This window comes from Channa argus, chromosome 12, assembly GCF_033026475.1.
Source record: "Channa argus isolate prfri chromosome 12, Channa argus male v1.0, whole genome shotgun sequence".
Classification (NCBI taxonomy): domain Eukaryota; kingdom Metazoa; phylum Chordata; class Actinopteri; order Anabantiformes; family Channidae; genus Channa; species Channa argus.
The window spans coordinates 26,869,550-26,897,425 of NC_090208.1; the positions used below are offsets into that span (position 1 = coordinate 26,869,550).

The window sequence follows — 27,876 nt, forward strand, 5'->3', positions numbered from 1 at the left end:
TAATTTAGGATTAAGTTTGCATCCCTCTAGAATGAAATGGCATGAGGGGGGGTGGTTATGCTTTTGCACTCAACTGTAAATAAGATATCCAGAATGGACAACAATTACCAGGGAGGTTGATGCCGAAAAAAGAGATTAACTTAAAAATTAACTTAAGTGGGTTTAATTCTTTCTGCTTCAAAGTAGGATTGTATTGGTTGTTTTGAGGTAAAAGCAATAGACAAGTTAACGTTGTACTGCCAATGTGGCTTTGGTGGAAACGAAGCCACATAGGCCACTGTTGTCACTAAACAGTGGGACCCAGATTTGTTTACTTTGAGCACAATTTACTCCGCAGAAATACTATGTGAATACGTGCTTTATGTCTGATCTTATTAAGGGCCTGGCGTTGTTACAGTCTATGATTTAACATACAATTCAATCAGGAAATACACAATTAACATTAATACGCAGATTTTATTTTATGGAGTGGGATCGACCCAGTCGATCAGATATATGCATGAATAGGAATGAAGAGGGACGCACCCCTATAAATAGGAGCCAGGAGCCTTGATAGGAGAAGCTGCAATGTGGCACAAATGGCAATGACAGTGTAGCAGAGGGAGGAAAGTCATCAGGAGAAAAAACACACCAGACAGGTGATGATACTTTGTACAGTGCTCCGTGAGATGTTCAAAGCTTTTTTCTGATTATGGAAAGAGTGTTACACAACTGCAAACCCACAAAGACATGGCCGTCCACCTAAACTGACAGTCCGGCGAAGGGGAGCATTAATCAGAGAAGCAGCCAAGAGGCCCATGGTAACTCTGGAGGAGCTGCAGAGATCCACAGCTAAGGTGGGAGAATCTGTCTACAGGACAACTATTAGTGGTGCACTGCACAAATCTGGCCTTTGTGGAAGCGTGGAATGAACAAAGCCATTGTTAAAAGAAAACCATTTTGCAACAAGCCATGTGGGGGACACAGCAAACCTGAGGAAAAAGGTGCTCTGGTCAGATGAGACCAAAATTAAACTCTTTGGCCTCAAAATTGTACCTGTACATCACTGTGAAACGTGGTGGTGGCAGCAGCAAGTTGTGGGCATGTTTTTCTTCAGCACAGACAGGGAATTTGGTCAGAGTTGATGGGAAGATCGAATGGAGCCAAATGTTGAAATGTCCTTGAGCAAGACACTGAAGTTGTGGCCAGCAGTTGGGCTTCAGTGTGTTCAACAGAGTGCGAATGGATGAATGAGAAGCAGTTTAAAGCGCTCTAAGTACCAATGGGTAGAAAAGTAACGACCATTTACCATTTACTTAAGACTGGGGTGAAGGTTCACCTTCCAGCAGGATAACAGCCCTAAACATAGAGCTAGAGGTTCAAGAGAAGGGTTTAGATCAAAGCATATTCAAGTGTTAAAAAGGCCCAATCAAAATCCAGATCTAAATCCAATTCAGTCTCCATCCAGTCTGACTGAGCTTGAGCTATTTTGCTCAAAGAATGGGCAACAATTTCCCTCTCATGTGCAAAGCTGATAAAGACATAACCCAAAAGACTTGCAGCTGTAATTACAGCACAAGGTGGTCCTACAAAGTATTGGCTTAGGGGGGGCTGAATACAAATGCACGCTCCACTTTTCAGATATTTATTTGTAAAAAAAAAATTTAAAACCATTTTCCTTTCACTTCATAATTATTTACCAATTTCTGTTCATATAAAATCCCAATAAAATACATTTACATTTATGGCTGTAACGTGACATTTGTCTTTTGCTCCCTGAAAGTGTCATCTAAACATTCAGAAAAGACAAATGGTGTGTGTTATTCAGCTTGCCTGTGGACTTCAGAGTCACATAACAACTGAGGGGCAGACAGGCAGAGAGAGATGAGATTCAAACCAGATGTGTGGGATTTTTATTCAGAACTACCCTCTTAAATCAGGCACCACTTTGTTCCCACCCAGAAAAGACAGGGATTGTCTGTTTTTCTTTCCCCTGCTCCATTTGCAAATTAAATGGAAATGACAGAAGCAAGTAAAACCTTCTGAATGCTGCTAAAATATTTTGAGTGTCACTTGAAACTGGGAAAGCGTTTACTAAACAACTAATGAGTTAGAACTGGCTTAACAAGAGTTCAAGACGGGGTTTTTACTTTTTGAAATATGTGTTTTCCTGTGCATGTGTGATCATATGTCTTCAGCATGTGTTCACTGATTTAAAAAGATCTTGTGGTTGTGTGAATAACGTCCACTAAACAGTACAGCTAAGGCAGGTGATGTGGCTGCGGTGTGGTAGCACTGGACTGAATCTAAATGCAGATTAAATTTTAAAATTTTGCAAATATCTAAGATCAATCACTGAGCACACTTTCAGACCTACTCGGTAGTTTTTGGATTGTATAGCATGACGGATTGAGTTATCAGTTAGATAACTTAACCTAAGGAGGACAACATGTAGGTTTGTTTTACTTAAAGCTTTGTGAATAGGATTCTCACATCCTGGGTGACCTACACGGGACGGGAGCTCAAAAACAATCTGCTCCGCTGCTCCTGTATGTGATGTATGTAATTCAACTCTTACTGTTCCCCAATGCAGATGACTTATGAAAAAAATGGCTCATCTTCAGCCAGTGTTATTCACCCTTTGGAATATTTTCAGGCTTCAACCAGTTGACAAAGCAACCATTTTATGATTGTTCTATAGTCATTTTTTTAGGAGTTGTTTCAGTGGTACACTGGTATCCTGAAACCCTTCATTGATCTTTGAGTCAGCAGCACAAATGCACCACCTATTGGTGGGCAGGAGTGAGACCCCTTCATGAGCAACAGGGAGGGATCAGGAAAGATGGCTGCTTGGAGTGTGGCTGCATCAGAGAAAATCCCAGGTAGTTGTGTGTGTTTGTAAGTAGTTTCCTGTCCTTTCTAGTCCTTTCTGCCATTGTTTAGCTTTTCTGTAAGTTGTGGTTCCGTGGACACTCCTGTTGTTGTGTTTCACAAACCATACTTTATTAATTTCAGCAGTGTGAAAGGATGCATTGTTCTGTTCAAAGAAGCATCTGCCATCAAAGAATGCTGTTTCCTCAAAGGAGTGCATTTGGTCAGCAATAATGGTTTGTAGGAGGAATGTTTCAAACTGACATCCAGATGATGGAAGGACCCAAGGATACCCAGGCAGAACATTGCGTGAAGCATCACACTGCCTCTGATGGCTTACCGTCTTCCAGTGGTGTGTTCTGCTGTGAAATAAATGTGATTTATTACACCTGCCCTTTGATCCAGTTCTGATGCTCACTGTACTGAAGGTGCTTATAGCAGTGGACACAGCGCAGCACCCTGACAGGTCTGCGACTATGCAGCCTGAAACAACTGTGATGCACTCTGTGTATCGGAACCACCATTACTCTTTTAAGTAATCTGAGCTCCATTAGCTCTTCTACTTAAATGGACTACACAGGCCACCCTTCACCTCCTACCTCCATCTAAGAGCCTTGCTTCTGATCACTGCAGATTGAGAACATTCCAAATGAGCCGCAGTTTGGGAGACGCTCTGATCCAGACATCTAGCCATCACAATTCAACCCGTGTAAAAGCGCTCAAATCCCAATGTTATGCCATGTTTGGTGCTGAGCAAATCAATTTCACTGACATTATGTTCACTTGCAGCCTTATATATGTGAACCTCCTCTGGGTGCCATTGTAATGAGATGTGATCTATGGTATTAATTTCAGCTGCCAGTGGTCATAAAGTTATGGCTGTTACATTTGTGTAGGTATTCTCATCTAAGCATATAACTACCTATATGCCTCTCAATTTTCCATTAAGATCAACTTGAAAGTTATTCTTAAATTATTCTTAACATGCAGACAGGAGGAGTTAGAGATTGAACCACCCGCCCTGTGGTTGGTGCACACCCATCTTGATCTTGAGCTCAGCCACCCTAATGCACTACTGAACATTTTTTTCTCAATTACAGTTTGAAGATAAAACGCAATTTGTTTTTCACCTAACAAGGCTCTGGGCATTATGGCCAACAAGTCACTTCGGTCTCTTCTGTCCAGGACATTGGTCCACAAGTCTTCTGTATGAGGCAATGGAGTTTTCTCTGTATTTGTTCTACTTTTGTTATTTCTATGCTCCCTGTGTCTTTGTTCAGATACAGTTTTGCAAACCTGATTCATCCTTTAATGTTCTTTTTAGACAGAAGAGACTTTCTCCTGGCAACATTTCCAAACAAACCATACTTGTTAACCACATCCATCCCAAAATATGTGCCTAATTTCCAAGGGTGTAAAAGCATCAATTTGTGACTTTCTATGGTACAGTAGAGGTCTGACTGCAGTCAGTGTGTCACACAGGCCATTATCACAGAAGAGCACATGGACAGCAATCTCTCTCTGAGCCTTAGAATTATAAAGTCTTCAAGCTGCAGTGTTTGATGGACTTATTTCAGGAACAATGACAGGAGATGCAACATAAATTGACTGAAGACATCAGGTATTACAAATCCTTATTGAGCCTGCTCTTTATACTCAGCCTGTTATTAATATTCATTGTGCACACATATATAATATGTCATACTACAGCAATCTATCAGGACAAAATAATACAGAATGTGTTTGTGTGTTTCATCAGAATTCACCAGCAGTTAGGTTGCATGTGTTCTAGTGAAGTTGTGGATTTGAGTGCCAGACTTTTTTTGTTGCATACTAAAGCTTTGCTTACCCGTCTGGAGCAAGATCAGCTGAACTTTTTATTTCAACAATTGTATTGATAATACATAAGGAGGACAACTGAATACACTAAAAGTTGTTGATCCTTAGTGAAAGAATAAAAATAAAACTTTTCAATATTTTTTACAAACACCCAACCAAACCCTACAACCCCCCTCAGGGGGGGAGATCTATGGCACAGATGAACAAGCCAATCCAAGCTGCAGACTGACAAGCAACCAATCATGAATAGAAATCTTTTCTACTCATTAGTGTAGTAATTGTAGACAGCAACTTTTATTCGTTAATTCATATTTGTATTAAGGCTTGTAGTGGATTAAATGTAAAAAGTAACCTAAAATAGAAGTACTCCACAGAAGTACCTTAACATTATATTCGAATGTACCTTGTTACTTGCTGTAAATGGTGCCCACTGATATATTGGTGTTTCTATAGGTTGTAGCCAATGTGGTCGTTTAGATTGGAGGATTTCTTGGACAACTTGGGGAGACTGTGGTGTCAAATGTGGTCATCCACCAATCCCCCAGATGCTGGTTTGATTCCCAGCTCCTACAGGGCATAGCATTTGGTTTTGAGTGCAAACGGGTGAATAAGAAGCAGTGTAAAGGGCTTTAAGTACCAAACAGGTAGAATAGCACTATATGAGTGCAGGAACATCTACCATTTACAACCAATACTGTTGCAAAGCTGAATCTTGATTGGTTTCTGTGGAGACAGTGAGTGTCCTTTTTGGCGATGGAGAATATACTTGAGTCTGACTGAAGGCAATGATGAAATATAAGGATCTTTAATTATAAACTTGAGGCAAAAGCCAAATGCAGGATTCACAAACACAGACAGCTTTCAGCTGTTTCAATCTAACAAATTAACACCACAAAGCAGAACAAATACATTTTTCATTCAGATGTTGACCTATATCATGAAATGTGGAATGTGCAAGGGGATAAAGATGTGAGGCTATAGTGAGTGAAAAAAAAAAGGTACTAGAGTTTTCATTTATTAACAGATCAGCTTACAGTAACTACAACAGGTACGACTATGTAAGGGGTCTATGGTGAGCATACAATACTTGTTAACTGTATGTATGGCTACACTCATGTATTTGTGCCTGCTTTGAGTGTTGATTGTGCACAATTTCAGAAATTAAAGTAAAGTATAGATGGTAAATGGTAAATGTTCTGCACTTATACAGCACTTTTCTACCTATTGGCACTCAAAGCATTTACACTGCTTCTTATTCACCCATTCACACTCACAATCACACACACACTCACACACCGATGGGGGAGCTGCTATGCAGCTGGCCAACACTCACCGGGAGCAACTAAGTTGGGGTTCAGTGTCTTGCTCAAGGACACTTTGACATGTGGCCAGAGGAGCCGGGATATAGGGGGCCCCCTATAGGTTTACCAAGGCAAATTGAACCAGTTTTAGAAGTTTACAACAATAATCACTGCATGGCCGAATTACTCTGTGTTACAAAGCCATTCATTTGAATGAATATAATTTTAGAGAATATTAAAATCTCTCACTCTAAACATGCATCTAAAAGCAGATTCACTAAAAACTGTTCTAGATGTTTTTTTATATACATCACTCACCAGCTTCATTAAACAGGCTAAAATTATTTTATCATATGAGATAATCCACGCTGCACATGAGATGCTACCACCCCGTGTCCATTAACAGGATAGTTTGCTGCAGGTAATAACCAAAATATAAATAAAACTGAACTTTGCATGCTTTTACAAAATAGAACACAAAGAAGTAACTTTTACACACAACAGCTGACATTACTTTATTGAATGAAACAGTGGCAGAAAGACTAAAAAATTACATATACAAAGGCAAAGTTGTTCTCTTCATTTTTGTTGTTAAAATCTGCGGTGGTATAAACAGTACGTAGCTCTGTGCTGAGGGTAGTTATTCTTGCCTTGCACCCAGAGTGGATTTGGCACTTAAAAATAAGAGCACAGATTTGGTTTACAATGCAAAAGCATTCTAGAAACTAATTCATTTGTCATTTCATGTAATTTGACACTGATATTTTGAAAATTGACTTTTAGAAATATGGTCCTATATTCAGGCCAATAATTCTTTCCACAGGCTCTCTATAAAAGCCAGAATAGAATTTAAAAACCCTCCTTCTTACATACAAAGCTCCTAATAGTCAGGGTATATCCTATCTGAAGACTTTGCTCTCAGAGTGCAGGTCTAATTGTGGGTCCTAGAATTTCTAAAGAGCCTTTACTGTGAAAGTAGCTCCCAGTTCAGGTTTACAAGGCAGAAACCCCCAAGACTAGCTGTCTTGTTTTTTTTTTTGTTGTTGTTGTTTGTTTGTTTTTTAGAGCTGGCTCAGATTTCTCAACCAGTTTTTACTTATGTTGGTTCCTTGATCCAGTGAGCTCCTGTAGAAGTGGCTTCATACATTCATGCTTACTGGCCACTTTATTTGGTACAGCCCAATGCAATTCAATACAGCAGCTCTGTCATGAATTCTACTTTTACAAGATCATAATTTCTTATTTTTGAAGTCAAAACTGTCAGAAAGGTGATGATTCTACTCTCTGTTTATTACTGAGTGTGTGGTGGAAGTTGTACTGGAGAGCACTAGAAGAAGAGGAGGTTCTTCCGTTTTGGCCACCTCATGCATTTTATGGGCTGACTTGTAAAGAGGTTTACAACAAACACTAGACCATGAATGATTTAGTGACATTGCAGCATTGTGATAGGTCAGAGACACTTCAGTCACCAGTGAAATCTTTGAGAAATCAGTTGGAGTGAAACAAATTAAAAAAGGCAGCATTACAGCATAATGTGCAGTGACCCATTTGCAAGACAGCTTCTTCTTATAATGCATTCAAACTTCACTACCCACTTTGACCTCAATAATAAGCAGACAGTAGAATTATCATCTTTCTGACAGTTTCAACCTAAAAACTGTAGAATTTATGTCAGAGCTGCTGTATTGGATTGCATTAGAAGCTAAAGGTGTACCTAATAAAGTGGCCAGTAGATGTATATGTCACTCTTACATGACAATAGAATGATCAGCAGCTTTCAGCTTGTCCTTTCAGGACTCACCACAGTGGAACGTGTTACGTACAGTGATTTGACATGATTTTACACTAAATGCACTTCCTGCAACAATCCTCCCATTTTATAATAATAATAATAAAAATAATAATAATAATAATAATAATAATAATAATAATAATAGCTTTATTTATAAAGCACTTATCAAACAAAGTACAAAGTGTTGAGCATTAAAAAGGAAAATAAACATAAATAAATAAATAAAATCAGTATAAATATAAAATTTTAAAAAAGCACAAAAGAAAACTACATTCAGTGACATAGATAGAATTGACTATTTATACTAAGAATCTAATGTAACATCGAAAGGCATTTCGATAAAAATGCGTTTTCAGACAAGAAAGATGACACTGAGTCAAACAGCCTGACAGGACATTCCACAGTTTTTATCTGAGCCCATTCTATCTGGGGTCTGGAATGGTAACTGAGGTGGCCCTTGATGGCTGGGATTTGATCCTGCGTCCTTCTGCATCCCAACCTAATGCTCTACCCATTTAGCCACCAGGTCCCCCTCACTATTATATGACAATGACTTTGTTTTTTTATATTTTCACAGTTGTGCTTTTATTGTGGAGAGGTGCCATCGATATCTCCTTAAGGTAAAACCCAGAACAGCACTGGCAGTGGTGCAGAGATGTTCACATCTAAAAGCTTTAGAACTTGAGTCAACCTTGTAGCCGAACCTTTAAAAAGAGACCAGCAACCAGCACCACATAAAATGACATAAAAAAACTAAATTGAAAAAAATCCTTTTTTTAGCATTAAATTAATATATAATTATTTATTCCAGCATGTCATGTTCCAAAACCGAAGCAAAATAGTTTGTTTTTTTACAAACAGAACTAAAATTTGAACAGCTCTACCCAGACATATAAAATGAACAAACAAAAATACAACGAATACAGACAGATACACCAATAATGAATCTACAAGGGAGCTAGTCCCAAATCTGGATAAATGCAGAGTGATGTGTCAGGAAGGGTATTTAACGTAAAACACATGCCAAACAATCATGATGACAACCATGACAATGATGACTTCCACACCAAATTTGCCTTCCATACCATAACAGTCAGGGCCCGTGTTAACATCATGACCTGTGGATACTGAAATACTGTTGGTCGAAGAAGGAGAGGAGGAAGGTGCGTTCATGGGCAGAGAGAGAAAAGGAAAGCTAAGAGTGTAGGACTGAGAGTAGGGACTTTGAATGTTGGGACTATGACAGTGAAGTTTAGAGAGTTGATTGACATGATGCAGAGAAGGAAGGTGGACATACTGTGTGTCCATGAGACCAGGTGGAAAGGTAGCAAGGCTAGAAGCTTAGGAGGTTGCACACTGTTGCTCTGAATCGATCCTACGTACTTAAAGTCCTGCACCTTCTTTACCTCTGCTCCCTGTAACCTTACTGTTCCACCTGGGTCCCTCACTGCACACCTCACCTGAGCCAAAAAATATGAAATGCAGTTGAAATTCTATTAGTGATGTTTCAAGATCTGAGTCCTTGAAGTCAAAAGAAATGTTCTTTTGGCTCCTATTTAAAATCAAGCTGTGATAAACAGCAGAATGTTGCTGACAAAGCATATTGCCTCATCATTGGTAACATCGTGAAGTCCTCTGCATGTTGACTGAAGGCAGAGAGTGAGGCAAAGAGCTAAAATAGTGTTCTCAAACAACGGACTAAAGACAATGAGCAGCCATGAGAACGGGGAATAAGATCTGATAACACCAACTTATTTGAGAGCCAGGCTCAAACACCACTCTTTGCTCCATCTAAAGGAAGGACTCTGTTTAAATTCCCTTTTGTACCAAAAAGACAACCGGCACTGTCTCTTTCTGTGGCGAGTTACTTTGATGCTGAAGTTGAGAGACGGGACCTCTAAACCATCCCCTTCCTTTCAAATGTCTATAAACACCTTTCTGTCTTGAACATCAGACCGCTCTTGTTTTTTTTTTTACCAAATCCACCCTCAAACTTCTCACAATTTTTTTGTCTCTCTTAAATTCTGTTGTATCTCATATGGCCCATAGGGTTCTGCTGTGCATAGAATAGAGAGCCTGCTCGAAGCCTTTTCCAAACCACAGCTGACTTGGCCATATCAGTTTGTTCAATATATCCTGTCCTAACACAGAATTGATTGAAATTATGTATTTTTTTATAAACACATGTATATCCACGAGCTGTTCTGTAAAACCTTGAAATTTAGAAACTCATCTTTAGGTTGTGACTACCCTGTGTTTCTACCCTGTTCTGATAAATGTTTCAGCACAGCTCAGTATTCCACCTGCATTGCAATCAAACCGGACCAACACCACAGCAACACACAATAAAGAATCCTCATGCTGCTGGTTACACTGTGGTTGTGCGAGAGGTATATGTCCCATTGCGAAACACCACATCGGAAGGCATACAGTCTTTGGGAAAATCCAGAGGGCTACATGTCGCTTGTCTCTTCACAGCTACAGCACAGTAATCCACCTGCTCTGCATCCAACCCAGACTCCAGCCAGCGGAAACATACAATGCGCTGAAACGAACGCCGGAAATTGTCAGACACAAAGCCATAGAGAATAGGATTGGCTCCACTGTTAGCGTAGCTGAGGATGACAAAAAGCTGAGTGACCATGGGGTCTGGGGGGTGGTGGAAAACGCTGATCAGCTGGACAATGTAGAAGGGCAACCAGCAGAGGACAAACACTGCAACAACAAGCAGCACCATGCGTGTGATTTTCTTCTCCGACCGCCGCCTTTGAAGCCAGCCCGCTTTTAGTCCCACCGCTCGCATCCTAGCCACCATCAAACAATAGCAAAGGCAGATGGCTCCAACCGGGAGCAGGAAACCCAATAGGAAGGTATAGACCACAAATGCTTCTGACCACGCTGCTTCGGGCCACAAGAAGTTACAGTTGACGCCACCATCCTGTGCTGGTACAGTGTCTGCGAAGATAATTATGGGCAGGATGACGATGAGTGACAACCCCCAAACACACACATTGACTACTTTGGCTACAGTGGGTCTGCGGTAGCGGGCAGCCTTGATAGGATGTACGACTGCAACATAACGGTCCACACTCAGCACAGTGAGGCAGAAGATGGAGGTGAACATGTTGATACCATCCACACTGAGCACCAACCTGCACATCAGTGATCCAAATGGCCAATGACGGATAGCAGCAGATGTGGCCAGAAAAGGAACACTTAACATGAATAACTCATCAGCAATAGCTAAGTTAAGAATGTAAATGTTTGTGGCTGTTTTCATTTTGGCATATTTTAGAATGACATAGATGACCATGGCATTGCCAGTGAGACCTATGCAGCAGACAAGGGCATAGATGGATGGGATGATGATTTTACTGGCATCAGGCTCCTGGTAGTAGTCCTCATAGTCCATGCTTGTGTTTAAAGGCAGGGCTGTTGGGTAGGACAAGTCCTGGCTGCCATTGAAATCCATTGTCATTTTTGGTGTGTAAGCTTAGGTTATTTGGAAAATCTACTAGGGGGTAGAGCCAAAGAGAGCTGAAAGCAGATTTAAACTTCCTTTTTAAATGTTCTTAATTAATGCTATATAAGAAAAATAAGACATGTCCATTGTTTCCATCAATCACAGCCGTTATGTCTCTGAGTTTCTTAGTAATTTCTTATTAAATGGAATCCAGACAATGTTCACTCGTCTCCTCTTAGTTATAGAAAATCTGCTTGTTAAGCAGTTTCTGTACACGCTGTTTTGCACAAATCTAGCAAATTATACACCATTACAAGTCAAGATAAAGCTTAGTATCCATTGGTTGTGGGTAGTATGTGATAAGACCACTTGGACTTAATAAGAACTCCATCTGTTGATTGAAATGGGCCATACTGGCAGATCACATCAAGTGTGAATTGAAAGGTGGTGTTGTTTTTCAGCTCCTGGGGCGGGTTGGCTCTCTGATGGAGTCTCACAGCTGATGCAGAGTGCAGAGAAATCACCCAGACCCTGCAGAAGCTTCATCTCAGGACGCATTATGCTCCACTGTCGTGTGACCTGAATCATAACAGCCTGCGAGAAAACAAAGAGCTGTCACTTAGTTTGCAACATATACTGTAGACACAAACACAAATTCAGAGTATAGATGAGTCACACCTGAGACATTGCTGCATTTATCATACATTTATAACCCTGGTGACACTTTGTTAAATTCTGTGAGGCTTTGTAACCATGTATTATATAAAAATAACTGAACATAATGATGTTCAGTTATTCAGTTAGTCAGTTCAGTTAGAAAAATGCAAAATTCAGTTGCACATGCAAAAGAATAAGTGTGTGTTTATTATTTCACTGGCTTTCTGCAGCAACACTGATTTGTTAAAGTGAAACGACCGCTTCTAGTACTGTGTGAATCTAAACTGACTGGGCTCGATGGACATCTGCCTGACTGTTCTGTTAGACTTGTTGGATTGGTAAGGTAAATTCAATTTTTCTATTAGTATAAGAAATTCCTAATAAAAATTATTCCTGGTCCCATTTTATATTTTATACCCTATCCCTCGATTTGAGTCGTCGCTCATTTTCAAGTTTCCACTATAAGCAGGGTCTCTGTGAACAGGTGGATGTCACAAATTTCTTGCTCTTAAATTGGTGGTCACTGCCCGACCAACACAAAGACCAATTTGATCAATTAACTGTAACTCTCAACAATTTTGAATCCTTTTGGATCATTAGATCCCGCTCTCTTGTTTGATCAGCACATTTAATACATTACTAAATTTGTCCTTTTCACCTCCAATGATACAGTGTTGTGTCAAATGCAAAAGACTGAATTTTACTGTAAGCAGCACATAGACAACTATAAAATGTTGACACTGATTCAGATTCAGATTGGTTTATTTGTCATATGCAGGTTAACACTCAGTCAAAAATGCAAAGAAATGCTAAAAAAAATTATGTAGCTTTTGACCTGCTCTACATCAGCATTGCCGATGGGGGCTGTTTCTGACTTCACGCTGTCTCCTGAAGTCTACTATCATCTCTTTAGTTTTGCTGACGTTAAGTTATTGTTAGGTTATTGTGCTGACACCAGCTGGCAATAGTTTTCACCTCATGTAGGTGGTCTCATCGTTATGGTTGATAGGGCCCAAGATGGTTGTATCATCAGCAAACTTAAGGATGGAGTTTGAGCTGTGCTTGGTGGTACAGTGATTACTGAACAAGAAGTACAGGATTGGTAAATGGTCTTTCAGTGTTTTTCTACCTATTGGCACTCAAAGCGCTTTACACTGCGTTTTATTCTCCCATTCGCACTCACAATCACACACACACTCATGCATCAATGGGGGATGCTCCAATGGCCAACGCTCACGGGGAGCAACTAAGTTGGGGGTTCAGTGTCTTGCTCAAGGACACTTCGACACGACCGGAGGAGCCGGGGATTGAACCAACAACTTTCTGTGGGCGGACCTGCAATAACCTGTACACCTGTGTAGGGGTTTGGCACACACATGGGAACGTTAGGGAATTTTTGCTCATATCAGCTTTAACATGTCTCTTGAGCCACCCAAATAATGTCAAAATGTATAATATTCAAATGGATTGAAGGAAAAAATGATTAACAATACATCACAGCGTTTGATGTTGGAATGTTCCCAAAGTTTTGATTTCAACCATCATAAATAGCTGTGGACTGTGTTTTAAAGGATTTTTTTAAAAACACTCGGTTGACACACATCAACAGCACAGCAGCTTATTTGTGAAATGCCAATTGAAGTTAGCAGTTATGGAAGCAACCTGGTGTTGGGAAGCTAAGTGGAGCTTGAGGGCAATCAGTGGTCTGCAATTATACAACACTTTTCTACCTATTGGTACTCAAAGCACTTTTCACTGGTTCTTTTTCACCCATTTGCACTGCACACAATCATACACACACACACACACAACAGTGTCTTGCTCAAGGCCACTTGAGGCAGGGATTGAAGCGACAATCCTAGGACTGGTGAACGACTGCTCTATCTCCTGTGCCACAGTCGAACACTCCTGGGACGCTGATGATACTGGGTCCTAATAAACAAAATCCTACTCAATTTACAGTGTGATGATGGATGCTCAAAAGTAGCCTATGAAAATGCCAGAGTCATGAATGAGAAGGAAACTTGATGAAGTTTTTGGATTGTACAGCCCAGGAGGATGCAGTTCTCTGGGTAGACAGCTAAACCCCTGCTGTCTATGGACATAACCTTCTACTACAAAAAAATGTTAGGTTGAATGATGCTTTATGTTTTAATGTTGACATTTCAAAACTTTATTCATCCAGGTGAGTTACAACTTACAAATTCTGCTTTGTTTGTTTTGTGTGATCATTCTGTTTCATGCTTGAGCACAGTTTAAAAAGCCTCTTTGATTGTGAAAGTGTACAATACAATCCAGCTGTAGCTGTTATGGGTGCAGCCTCAAAGAAGAGAAATCTGTGTCATTACCATCTGTATTTTGGCAACGCATGTTTGTGAAAGTGTCTCATGGCACAAACCAATAAGATAAACTAAGAAGACATTTCACTATGGTTAATGGTTTATCAGTCATGGCCACCAGAGATGGAATATGTCACTCAGATAGTTTTTTCAGATAAACAGCTTGTAGTTCAGCAGTCAACAGCAAACAGCACATGATTCACGTCATCTTGTGATGCAGATTAGCACAATGGATTTTGATATATTTACCTAAAGATTTATAACAGACAAGCAGAGACAATTTCCTGACAGTCGAACCAGACGTTTGTGAATGGAAACGTCCAATTACAGCTGAGACATGGTGTCTAATTAGAAGTGGAAGTCATATCTTTTCTAACTGCTCACGTCACTTCCGAATTCCCCCTGCATCACTTTACCGATGCATCCTCTGTCTTTCAGCTGAGCTGTAACCTCAGCAAAATCACTTTGTGTGTCTACGTCACCTTCTACTCCTTCAAACAGTTCACAGGCAACGATTTGGCATTGAACCACTGGTAAATATTCACTCAGAAAAATGCTTTAGGTATTGTCTAGGGTAAAGCTCCAAAATCAATTAGGTACAGTTAACAAAGGACTTTGTCACACAGACATAACAAAGAAGTCAACGTTGGTGTTGAAAGGAAATGTTTTTTACCTTTCCACATGAGTGACATTTATAGAAGTTTACGAATTCAATGAATGCATTCAACAAGTTTGCTCAGTGTGTGTATCCAAGCTTTGTGAAGAAAGCTTTGGTAATTGGTATTCACCCGTGCATACAGAAGGAGAGCTCCATTTCCTGGATGTCTACATTTGCAAGATGATGACATTTTCAAAGATTTGTAAAGTTTATTTTAGCTAAGGAATGTTTCCTTGTCCAGACCAAAATGGGAGAATGAGTGGCTCTGCCCACAAGTAGGCCTGCATTCTGAGATCGAAGTGGTCTACTGGGATGATATGGTGCTATGAGATCTTCTATATATGATGGAGCCTGACCGTTCATAGCTTTATATGTAAGAAGCAGGGTTTTAAATTCTATTCTAGATTTTAATGGAAGTCAATGGAGAGAAGCTAGTGAAGGTGAAATATGATCTCTCTTGCTAGTTCCAGTCAGCAGTCTTGCTGCAGCATTTTGGATTAATTGCAGGGTCTTTAGGGAGTTACTGGGGCCTCCTGAAAGTAGGGAATTACAGTAGTCCAACCTAGAGGTAACAAATGCATGGACCAGTTTTTCGGCATCACTTTGAGACAGTATGCTCCTAATTTTGGCAATGTTCCGTAGGTGGAAGAAGGCTGTTCTAGAGATTTGTTTTATATGTGAGTTAAAGGACAGATCCTGATCAAAAATAACTCCAAGGTTCCTTGCAGTAGTACTGGAGGCCAGACTTATGCCATCTAGAGTAACAATATGGTTGGACATCATGTCTCCTGAGAGTTTTGGGCCCAAATACTGTGACTTCAGTTTTGTGAGTTTAGAAGTAAAAAATTGTGGGACATCCAGACCTTTATGTCTTGTAGGCTTTAAGCTTTATTAACTGATTTTTTTTCATCTGGTTTTATAGATAGATATAGCTGGGTATCATCAGCATAGAAACGGAAATGAGACATATATAAAGTAAAAAGTATTGGTCCTAACACAGAGCCTTGTGGAACTCCATACCTAAACTTTGTGTGCATGGAGGATTCATCATTAACATGAACAAATTGAAATCTATCAGATAGATAAGATTTAAACCAACCTAGTTCAGTTCCTTTAATCCCAATTTCATGTTCTAGTCTCTGTAATAAAATGTTGTGATCAATGGTATCAAATGCAGCACTAAGATCTAACAGAACAAGTATAGAGATGAGTCCATTATCTGAGGCCATGAGAAGATCGTTGGTGACTTTTACCAGTGCTGTTTCTGTACTATGATGAACTCTAAATCCTGACTGAAAGTCTTCATACAAATGATTCCTGTACAGGTGGTCACCTAACTGTTTTGCAACTACTTTTTCAAGGATATATTAGATATTGGTAAACACGAAAACACGTATTTTGAAGTACGGGTGGACGGCCCCGTCCTGCCAATTTATAGTGCTTCCACCAGATTGGTGAGTTTACAATTAAGCACCCAAGGTGTGAGCAGACCTTAAAGATGTGTTTAATACATAAGTTTAGTATTTTTAAAGCATGTAATGCCATGTTCAGCTCAGCAACCTGTCACTTGCAGAAGTTCTCTGACTCTGCCATCGTCAATCTGATCAAAGATGATGATGACAGAGAGTACAGACAACTGATCCAGGACTCTGTGGATGGGTGCCAGTGAAGCTGCCTCGAGTACAATGAGAGGAAAACCAAAGAGCTGGTAGTGGATTTCTGCAGACACACACACTCTTCACCATCACCAGTGAACATCCAGGGACATTGAGCGAGTGAACTCTTATTAATACCTGTGTGTTCACCTAAACAATAAAATAGACTGGACAGATAACAAAGATGTACTTTACAGGGAAAGACAGAGCAGACTCTTTCTGCTGACTCTGTGGTGGCCTCATCCCATCTTCGATGCTGTGGTCTGCTGGTGCAGCAGCATCTCTACAGCTGACAGGAAGAGACTGGATAAGTTGATCAGGAAGACCAGCTCAGTTCTGGGGATGCCCCTGGACACAGTACAGGAGGTGGGAGAAAGGAAGATGGTAGCCAAGCTATCATCCAGCTGGAGAATAATCCCCACCCCCTGTAGGTGCAGCTCCTTCAGTGATAGACTGTTACATCCTAAATGTTACAGTCAGACTTTACAACCCTAGCTGCTCCCAGTGAACCAAAACTCACTATATTATACATTTAAACTGCTAATTGTAACACCGTTCAATAAGATGAACCCTAGAGCAACTGATTGTTTGATGATTGTATACTTGATACTGTACGATTGTAGAATTGTAAAACAAAAATTCCTATCTTTTTATTTGGACTTTTTTGTTTTTTATTCTGTACATAAAATTCTTGCCACAAATTTAGCACACTTTTACTGCTGCTGTGAAATGGAATAAAGGTTTATCTTATAATGTAATAAAATGATCAGGGCATAAGAACTGTTTGCTGTCCAAGTTGAAGTTTTATATCAAAGAAAAATAGTTCATATTAAATCTATGAGTTTGTCAGAAAGAATGTTGGAGAGTGAATTTATCTTCTGGAAGAAGGTTCTTTGCTCTGATGAATCTGACCCTTTTTTTCCTACATTTTAGTCATCAGACTTAGATACTGTGACCTCAAACAAACACTGCATATCTTCAAATGCACACCCCCACTCTGTGGTAGTGGGAGCACCATGCTGTGGCACTGCACCTCTCGTATCCTGGAGGCTTCTAAAGCTAAAGGGTAAAATTAATTCAACAAAACAGAGAAATTCTAGAGGAGAACCTTACGCAGTCTGCAAAGAACCTGTGACTTGTTTCCCAGGAAGCCACTATGCGGCAAGAACTAGATAGAAACGATATAAAGACAACAGGGTCCATGTTCTGGACTGACTGAGTCAGAGCCTAGAACTCCTGTACTGTGTGCAGGTCAATTCGAATGACAATAGCTCAGCGGTGCCACAAAATAAAAAGGGGGGAACTGTATGTAGGAGAATAAGTGTTAGACTGCAAAGACCAAGGACTGTAACAGCTGTTGTCACCTCTGTATGAATTTGCCTTATAATAAAGGAGTCTGAATATTATTAGCTTAGGATAAAATCTGGAAGCTTGTGCGAAAAACTACTCCTGCTTTGTCAAAGTTCTTGTATATTGTTTCTTTAATCTGTCCACACAGAAATTAGTGTAGAAGCTGGAACCTTCTCAACTTTGACTTCTCCACATTTGGCATTTTTGTACTTTTGATGCTATACTTTCCCTCGGAAGGAAAAGCTATTTGAAATTTCTAGTCTGCTTGGAAATGAGCAGAGATCAGTTTAAGATGAAGGAAAGAGTTACTTGTTGTCACAGTGTCAATATGTGATGTCTCAGGGCACAGTTACCTTAGTCCCATTATTTCAAACATTATTTGATTTCTCTTTCTTGAAAAAAAAATAAAAAAATTCATTCCTCCAAGACGGCTGCCTCAGCTCCTATAATGATTGTATGAGAAACCTAAGGGTGCATTTTTTCAGGCTCAAACATTGCATTAATCTCCAGAGTAGAGCTGAAATTGCACCCCGTTTTCATAATTATGTAGCTGGTGGCATGAAGCAGGAAAAATTAGCTGGAAGTGCGAGAGTGCTTCGAATCCCTCATCCTCTCTTTCATTTGCATTCACTTTACTCACTGCTGTGGTAGCTACCATTTACATGCTCGGGCCAATCTTCATCTCATTTTACATGACATATCTGCAGCTCACAGCCTGAAGTGCAGCTGCTAATGAAATAATAAATAATGAACTAAGGATTCAGCTCTGCATTTCAGCCACTTTGTTTCTAGCTAAGGTGTTTGAGGAGCATCAAATAGGGGAAGGAGAAAGGTATACTGCTGTTAAGTATAAAGTCATAGAATATATGAATTTGTATGGTCATTAGGATTTACTATAGTCATGGAATTAGTATAATGATTTATGTTCTTAGTTTCTAGGATTTCTGGGAACTAAAATGGCAAGAAAAAATTTTGGAAACACCGACACAAACACACAAAAAATAATTTAGAAGCAGATTTGACCATAGAATAATGGTTAAATCAAATCTGCATGTGAAACTTTACTTTCAGCACGTCCTACCTGAAAATTTTGTGGGATTGTACTGATCAGTCTTTTCCAAAAATCCAATTCAAGTTCGAAACACTCTCTAAACCTTTATGTCCTGCTGTCAGAAACATAACACAAGTACATTACATTTTGTCATTTGGCAGATGCTTTTATCCAAAGTGACTCACAAGTGATGTACAAATAAAAAGTAATGAGGCTATGAGAAGACATTTTATGAGATGGAACTTCAAGATGTAAGAAACGTTGTCCGTAAAGTTAGAAACAAATATTTTTTACCTCTTCTAATAAAAATTATTGGGACAAAGAGATTTATTCTTGATTTTCTCAAAACTTTATTGATCAATCTCCTCCAAACAGTGAAAATTGAACCACAATTGACCCTTCATATGTGTCTGAAAACAGAATTATTTGTATATGTATCTATACACACACACACACACACACACACACTTATAGATGTACAGGTGCTGGTTATATAATTAGAATATCTTCGCAAAGTTGATTTATTTCACTAATTCCATTCAAGAAGTGAAACTTGTATAATGTATCCATTCATTCCAGACTGACATATTTCAAGTGATTATTTCTTTTAATTTTGATGATGATAACTGACAACTAATGAAAACCCCAAATTCAGTATCTCAGAGATATTAGAATATTACTTAAAAAAACAAAAAAACAATAGATTTCACAAAGAGTGGACTGCACCTGGAGTCAGAGCCACTACGCACATACGTATGCAAGACATGGGTTTCAGCTGTCGCATTCCTTGTGTCAAGCCACTCTTGAACCTCAAACAGCGTCTCGCCTGGGGTAAAGACAAAAAGGACTGGACTGCTGCTGAGTGGTCCAAAGTTATGTTCTCTGATGAAAGTCAATTTAGCATTTTCTTTGGAAATCAGTGTCCCAGAGTCTGGAGGAAGAGAGGAGAGGCAAAGAATCCACATTGCTTTAGGTCCAGTGCAAAGTTTCCACAGTCAGTGATGGGTTGGATGCCATGTCATCTGCTGGTGTTGCTCCACGGTTTTCTGAGGTCCAAGGTTAACGCAGCTGTATACCAGGACGTTTTAGAGCAGTTCATGGTTCCTGCTGCTGACCAACTTTATGGAGATGCAGATTTCATTTTCCAACAGGATTTGGCACCTGCACACAGGGCCAAATCTACCAGTACCTGGTTTAAGGCCCATGGTATCCCTGTTCTGTATTTGCCAGCAAACTTGCCTGACCTTAACCCCATAGATTTTGTGAAGAGGAAGATGCGATATGCCAGACCCAACAATGCAGAAGAGCTGAAGGCCACTATCAGAGCAACCTGGGCTCTCATAATGTGGCAGATAGACACTAGGACTCGGGCAGGGGTGGTGGCAATGAGAGAAACGGCAAACTGATTAAGAGAGAAATGTGAAACAGGTGTGGGAAACTGGCTGCTGCTCCTTCTGCTGTGACTGTTGAGATGTTTCTGTTCATGGTTTTAGGAAGTTACATTTATATTTGTGTGTTTTGTATTTTGATGTATCTAGTGGAAGCAGGTGCTTAAATGCCCTGAGGTACTGGTTTATAATTTAAGTGGGTCTGCCATAACTTTTGTAGGTTAACAAGTGGAGCAGTCTTATCACCTGGTGTAAGGTTTGGGGTTTATATGTTTATATAAAAATATAAAATGTATGTTTATTTCTTTACACATTTTGTAACAGTGCTTTGTTTGTTTGCAGGCAGAGCACTGACTGTTATGTTTTTGGATTTGGTTGAGTTTTAACTTTTCTTTTGTTTCTAGTACTGCGGCGGTTGGGGCCTCCACCTATGGGTATGGCTGGTATATTGGGAGTTCACTCACCATTATACTGCATGCTCTGTGTTTGTATGGTTTATTGTCTTTTTATTTAATATGGTTTTGGTTTGTTGTGTGGTTACGTCACATTTAGGATACTCCCAGCCCCCTTCCAGTGGGTGGTTCGTCTCCCGGCCGTAGTACGATTTTGTCATATTCTTTTCCTTTTAATTTTAGGATTTTAATATTGTTTTGTTTTTATTAAATAGCTGTTATGGCAGTTAACCCACACTGACTGTTGTGGCCTCTTTATTGAAGCCCCTGTGCCTGTGTATTTAATCTTGATTGTGTAACTTAGGATGCTCAAGGTCACAATAAAACTTGAGCAGTGGTACAGACTGATCGACTCCATGCCGCACCGCATTTCTGCAATAACTCAGGCAAAAGGAGCCCAACTAAGTATTGAGTGCTCTACATGCTCATACTTTCCATGTTCATACTTTTCGGCTGGCCAAGATTTCTAAAAATCCTTTCTTTATATCGGTCTTAAGTAATATTCTAATTTTCTGAGATACTGAATTTGGGGTTTTCATTAGTTGTCAGTTATAATCCTCAAAATTAAAAGAAATAAACACTTGAAATATATCAGTCTGTGTTTAATGAATGGATACATTATACAAGTTTCACTTCTTGAATGGAATTAGTGAAATAAATCAACTTTGTGAAGATATTCTAATTATATGACCAGCACCGGTATATCTACCTATACGTACAAACACACACACACACTTATAAATGTATATGTATCCTCACACACGGTTATAGATGTATACACACACACATACACAGGATCATGTGAGTAGAGAAGCCGGGGATCAGTCCAGCAACCCTGGGATTGGTGGACGACTGCTTTACCTCCTGCGCCACATTCGCAATAACAATAGAAGAATGATTAACCTTGGAGTTATTTTTGACTAGGATTTGTCCATTACCTCACATATAAAACAAATCTCTAGACCAGCCTTCTTCCACCTATGGAAAATGGCCAAAATTAGGAGCATCCTGTCTCAAAGTGATGCCGAAAAACTGGTCCATGCATTTGTTACCTCCAGGTTGGACTACTGTAATTCCCTACTTTCAGGATGCCCCAGTAACTCCCTAAAGAGCCTGCAATTAATCCAAAATGCTGCAGCAAGAGTGCTGACTGGAACTAGCAAGAGAGATCATATTTCACCTTCACAAGCTTCTCTCCATTGGCTTCCTATTAAATTTAGAATAGAATTTAAAACCCTGCTTCTTACATATAAAGCTCTGAATGGTCAGGCTCCATCATATATAGAAGACCTCATAGCACCATATCATCCCAGTAGACCACTTCAATCTCAGAATGCAGGCCTACTTGTGGTTCCCAGAATTTCCAAAGGTAGAATGGGAGGTAGAGCCTTTAGCTATCAAGCTCCTCTCCTACGGAACCAGCACCCAGTTCAAATTCGGGAAGCAGACACCCTCTCTACTTTTAACTCTAAGGTTAATACCTTCCTCTTTAATAAAGCTTATAATTAGTTATTATTATGCTGCTATAGGCTTAGACTGCTGGGGGACCCACCCCCCGATGCACTGAGCTCCGTTCCTCCTCTTGACCATCTCTCTTCTCCTCTCACCGCACAATTGTCACCACTGTATGTCATTAACTCTTTGTGTTCTCTCCCGTAGTTGTCTTTGTCCTTCTCTGTCCCCCTCTCTCTGTCCCTTTCTCCAGGTGTCCCCCGGCTTTGAAGATGTGTGTTTTCCAGTCTGCAGCTACTGGTCCTACCAATCTGCCCGATGTTTTGTTGTTGCTTTTGTTGCTCTGTTCTTTTCTCTCTCCCCTTTCCACTCACCCCAACCGGTCGAGGCAGATGGCCGTCCACCCTGAGCCTGGTTCTGCTGGAGGTTTCTTCCGTTAAAGGGAGTTTTTCCTCCACTGTTGCCTATGGTTTGCTCCAGGGGGAATTGTTGGGTTCTCTCTATACATCTTTATAATCTTTATTCTGTAAAGTGCCCTGAGATGACTTTGTTGTGAATTGGCGCTATATAAATAAAGTTTTATTGAATTGAATAATAATTATAATAATACTCTTTCAAGACGGCCACCTCTGCTTAGCTTCTGTTTTGCATTCTCTCCTGTTCCTGCCTGTTATTATCTCATTATCTGTCTCAATTTTGTATAAGGATGGACCAAAGTGAAGAGACGGTAATAGGAAGTAAACTGATAACCAGGTTTATTAATCAAGAAAAATAAGGAATAACATAAATTCACTCCCGAGAGGAGGACATGAAAAAAGCACAACAGGTAGTTAAACATTAAACTCAAGAATAAAACCAAACCTCAGCCCAGGAACAGAGAACAGAGTTCAAAAAATAAGAATCAGGAATCCACAAACACATGTCAGGTAAACCTGGGAGCAAGGTACACTGGCAGGGAACAGGTGAAAACAATCAGAATGATTAGCAAAACATGAGGCAGGAAGCAGGTAAAAGGGGCTACAAAATAAAAGTCCAGGGCAGGAAGTGGAAATGAGGTCCAGATCCTGACATTATCTCCTGTGTTTGGGCCACTTAGACTTCTTTTGCAGCCACATCTACTTGATCTTGACCATTACATGCACACGAATGTGCTTTTTAAATAGATTTTCCCAGATCAAATATTGAAAAAGAAAGAATCAAGAGGATTAATGTGTTTCCCTTAAATGTGCTGATTTAATTAGCTTGCCATGACTGTAGTGAATTTAATTAAATAGTGTAGACAATTGAGCCTCTCTGAAGTCCCCTGATTTAAAAGTGAAATGAATGTGCGGTTTATTTTATGTTTACTTAATGACAGCTCAACCTCCCCCATCTCTTTTCAATTAGGCCTGGAAGTGTTGGACTTAACAGATAAAGCTTAAAGAGACAGTACTGTGCATAGTTTCTGGTTTTAATTTATATTATGGAGCTGAACTAAAACAAGAACAATTCAACAATTTTAAAATCTGCTTTTCTTTTTTTTTTGATAGGGCTGTTGCAGATCAGGATCGATTAGAAAACCGAGAACGCTTTCTACAGTTCAATTGATGACAGAAGTAAAGAAGACAACTTAAATTCAAGCTGCCATAAAGCTGCAATTCTATATGCAACAGCATACAAAAACTGTTTGTTCAACACAAAATAATAATAATGTGTTCTCAGCTTAAAATGTGCCCTCGCAATTTCCTGCAAGTGTTTTAGAACATGAAAACAACATGTGGTTTATTCACATAAAGGATATTAATTTTGATTCAGCATCATTTGAGAGTCATAGGTCATGAAAAAAAGTGTAGATCTATTATTGTCTATTATTATTAGTTTTATTCAAAACACAACTGCTACATAAATGTATGTTTTAGTTTATAGTCAGGTTTCTAACAAATGTAGAAAAATATTAACAGAATTTAGAGAACCTTTTCAAAACACTATTAATCAAGGCCTGTTTCCATCCATCCATTATCTGTGAGCACTTATCCTGGGGGTGAAGACTGTCAAAGGGCAGAGTACACCCTGGACAGGTCTCCATTCTACCTCAGGGCCAACGCAGAGAGACATTCACACCTATGTGCAATTTGGACTCACCAATGATGGAGCCTGTGGACTGTGCGTGGAAACAAGCATGGGGAGAACATGCGAACTCCACACAGAAAGGCTTTAGGCAGCAGAATGATTTGAACCCAGTGACAACCCCTCCACCACTGTGCTGCCCATGCTTGTGTCTATCCACTATTGAAAGATGTCGTCTCCAGTCTATGCCAGTAAACCACCGCAAAGAAAGAGGATGCAACATGTCACGATGAACAAACAAGCATTACTGATTACATCTTCGGTCATTGGCATTGGCCCTTTACAGCATCAGAACGATTAGTCACTATCTTTAATCCACCCTGCTCCTGTGCGAGTATCTCTTAACTATTGTAATACCCTGCTAAAAAGGTAAGCAGCATAGACAATCAAAGCCCTCCACATGATCCAAAATGCAGCAGCACATTTTGTTTTGGATCATCAAAAGAGGACACGCGTCACACTACCATTCATATCTCTGCACTGGCTTCCAATAGCTGCCCTAGATATTATTAACAGCTCTGTTTCTAACCTACACAGTGGTCAACCCCTAAACTTACTCCTGCAGGTCTACAAAACCCTAACCCTAACCCCCTAACCCTTACTGCGATGTGCTTCAGTCACAACAGTCAAGAACAGCGATGGCCAAAAATATTGGCACCCTCGCAATTCTGTCAGAAAATTGTTCCAATTGCAAATGTTTTGATATTCATGTGCTTATTGTTTTTGTTTGCACTGGAACAACACAAAAAAAAACTGAGAAGAAAAAGTCAAACTTGATGAAAATTCATACACTGATCAATAGGATTCTGTTTAAAAATCATTTGTAGTAGTAAATTGTGCAAAGGTGTTATTTTAATAACTGTATGTTTTTGGATCTACTTCCTTGTGGGGAAAAAGGCATCAATTATTATCTTCTTCCTAGTCTGTGGGATGAAAAGGCTGGAGACACAGTTCTACACAGGAAATCCTTTTGCTCACTCAAATTGCCATGTTGTTGCATGTTTATACCATTGATTATATGGATAATGCAGTCTTCAATTACATAAAACCAGTTCAAACCCTGGCAAACATCAGGCATACAAAACATTTTAATTTAATCACCGTCAACTGATGTACAAATTAAAATGATTTAAATCAGAAATCATTTAAATTTGTCCTGCACGAAAAAAAAAAAAAAAAAAAAGCGCCCAGGAAAGCACTTTAGTGATGCATGCAACTAAAGAGTGAAATCCAAGGGCAAAAACATGTTCAATGGGTTTTCAAAATTACTGTGCCTTTCAAACATTTCTGATTAGTAACAGTAAACAATAAGTGACTCAATCAACAGCTTATAGGCTCATTATTCAGTGAGAAAGAAGAGTGTTTACTGTGGGAGTGAGTGATAGGCAATGAAAGTCATGCGTGCACATGGGCCAGAGAAAGGGAGGGAGATAGAGACATCGTGTGGGTGGGGGAGAGATGACAGGAAGCGAGAAGGAATAATAAGGACTGACTGGTGACGGGTCAAAAATAAATACATGCTTGGTTTGTCTTAGGGTAAGATTCCAGTCAGTGATTCTTCACTCTACTATCAAAGGGGGAAATCTTCCCTCCAACAATGTAATATGTGAATTCGTTAAACTGAGTAAAGTTACAACTACTGTACACTTAGAAATGACATTACGTCTACATCATGTTAATCAATCTATATTTACTGAAAGTCACAATTCGTCTATGAAGAGCTTAGAATCAACCATGTTGTACATAGCAGGTTAGTGCTCCTTGTAAAGATGCAAACACTGTGTTAAATATGCAGTATGTGCATCAGATTTTAAAGAGGGAATTGAAACCAAAATGAGTAAGTGGTGCTAACGAATTATATATTATATTCTAAAAAAGTGCCTCCATCCATTAGGAGTCGCAGGGGAGCTGGAGCAAAGGATCATGCGAACCCTAATGTCTAATTTTATCAAAATCTGTTATTTGCAGTAGTGATTAATATGGGTTTGAAGACAGTAAATGCAGAGCAAAAATAGATATTTTGTAAGTGTGCTTCCAACACACTCCTGAAAATGTCCTTTTTCCAACACACAGTAAAAACAACATTCAAAAATGAATCCCTCAGGACAGTAACTATTATAAGGACGTAGGGTTGTAGAATATGAAATCTGGTTAATGAGTGTCAACAGTGCAACTGAGAAATAATCTTGAAAGGCAAGAACAAAGATACACAGTGTTTAGTCACTGATGTAAAATATACCATTCAAAAGATGAAGGTCAGAGAAACATATTGTTGGAATATCTTTTAAAGCTGCTGGAGATTTTTTCCTTCATTTACTATTCAAACAATGCCATAGATTTTTTTCCAAAAAAAGATGTAATAAAAAAGACCTAAACCTGTTCATACACATGACAATGAATCAGATGAATTTAAATTTCTGCTTGCGTGTGGTAATAACTTACCCTAGTATCTGTAGTGGTGTTGATGCTGCTGTCTTCCCAGCCTAATCACTGCAATAATAAAAAGGTACAGGATATCGGTTCCCCTCCTCCATCTCTCCTCTGGAAGGTGAGAATCTTGTCATTTCTGTCGTTTGCCCGTCACCAGCTGTGTATCTGTCAACATGCATCGATGTGTGAGCTGTTTAATGCTGCTACTGTCTCCTTTGCCTCCTCACACACAGTCTCTCTCTCTGTCTGTGCTGTTAGATGCTCATTTCTGCAGCACGCTGGCATGTTCTCTCTCTCTCTCTCTCTCTCTCTCTCTCTGTTACACTGAAACCTTCTCTCCACTCTTTGAAGTTCCATCTCCACCACTGCCTGCTACATTCTTCTACTTCAATAGGGAGACACAACCATTCGTTTCCCTGAAAAATACATCTTGAGGTGAGGAAAATGAAAGTTTGATGGCTTAAAAAATGTTGTTGCTCTGAGTGAGGGGAAAAATGGTTGCGGAAGATAAACAAGAATAGAGAACATTTTATTTTAAACATAGTAGAAATGTTTTTGTTTTGTTTTTTGTCCTTTCGGTTTATCCCGTGAGTTCGGGGTCGCCACAGCGAGTCATTGTCCGCATGGGAAAGCCCTTCCTGACGCAACCCTCCCCAATTTCTACCGGGCTCTGACCGGCACTGCAGAAATGTATAAATGGTAAAAAACAGCATCTGAGTGTTATCATGTCATTATATGGTGAGTTATCACACCCATGGTTGTTCTGCAGGTTGCCACCTACCTACTAGCCTCAGTATTATCAAACCCTAACTCAAAGCACAGGAATTAAAATGAGAAGCATATTTTTGTATCTCAATCCACCCCATGATCTTCATCTAACCCTACCCTACTCTTTTTTGTGCATAAACCTAACCATTCATTTTTAGCGGCTGAGCCAAACAATAGTGCATGATAATGTCCTAATTAGCCTATTAGCATGTGGAGCATGTACCCGCTGATTCATAGCTATTGTGCTGATAACAACAGATAATGTCCATTTAATGGTGTGATAACATCCAAAGATACACAAGCATGCAAAAATGGAATAATGAGA

At 39.6% G+C, this 27,876-nt stretch overlaps 1 protein-coding gene across 1 annotated transcript; it reads right to left on the reverse strand.

Moving 5' to 3' along the window:
- Positions 1–5,700: 5,700 nt before the first annotated feature.
- sstr1b (somatostatin receptor 1b) lies at positions 5,701–27,066 on the reverse strand. Its single transcript, XM_067525291.1, has 2 exons — positions 26,796–27,066; positions 5,701–11,839 (listed from the first exon to the last, which is right to left on the reverse strand). The coding sequence occupies exon 2, from the start codon at positions 11,258–11,260 to the stop codon at positions 10,151–10,153; it is 1,110 nt and encodes a 369-aa protein (XP_067381392.1). The 5' UTR covers positions 11,261–11,839; positions 26,796–27,066; the 3' UTR covers positions 5,701–10,150.
- Positions 27,067–27,876: the final 810 nt, after the last annotated feature.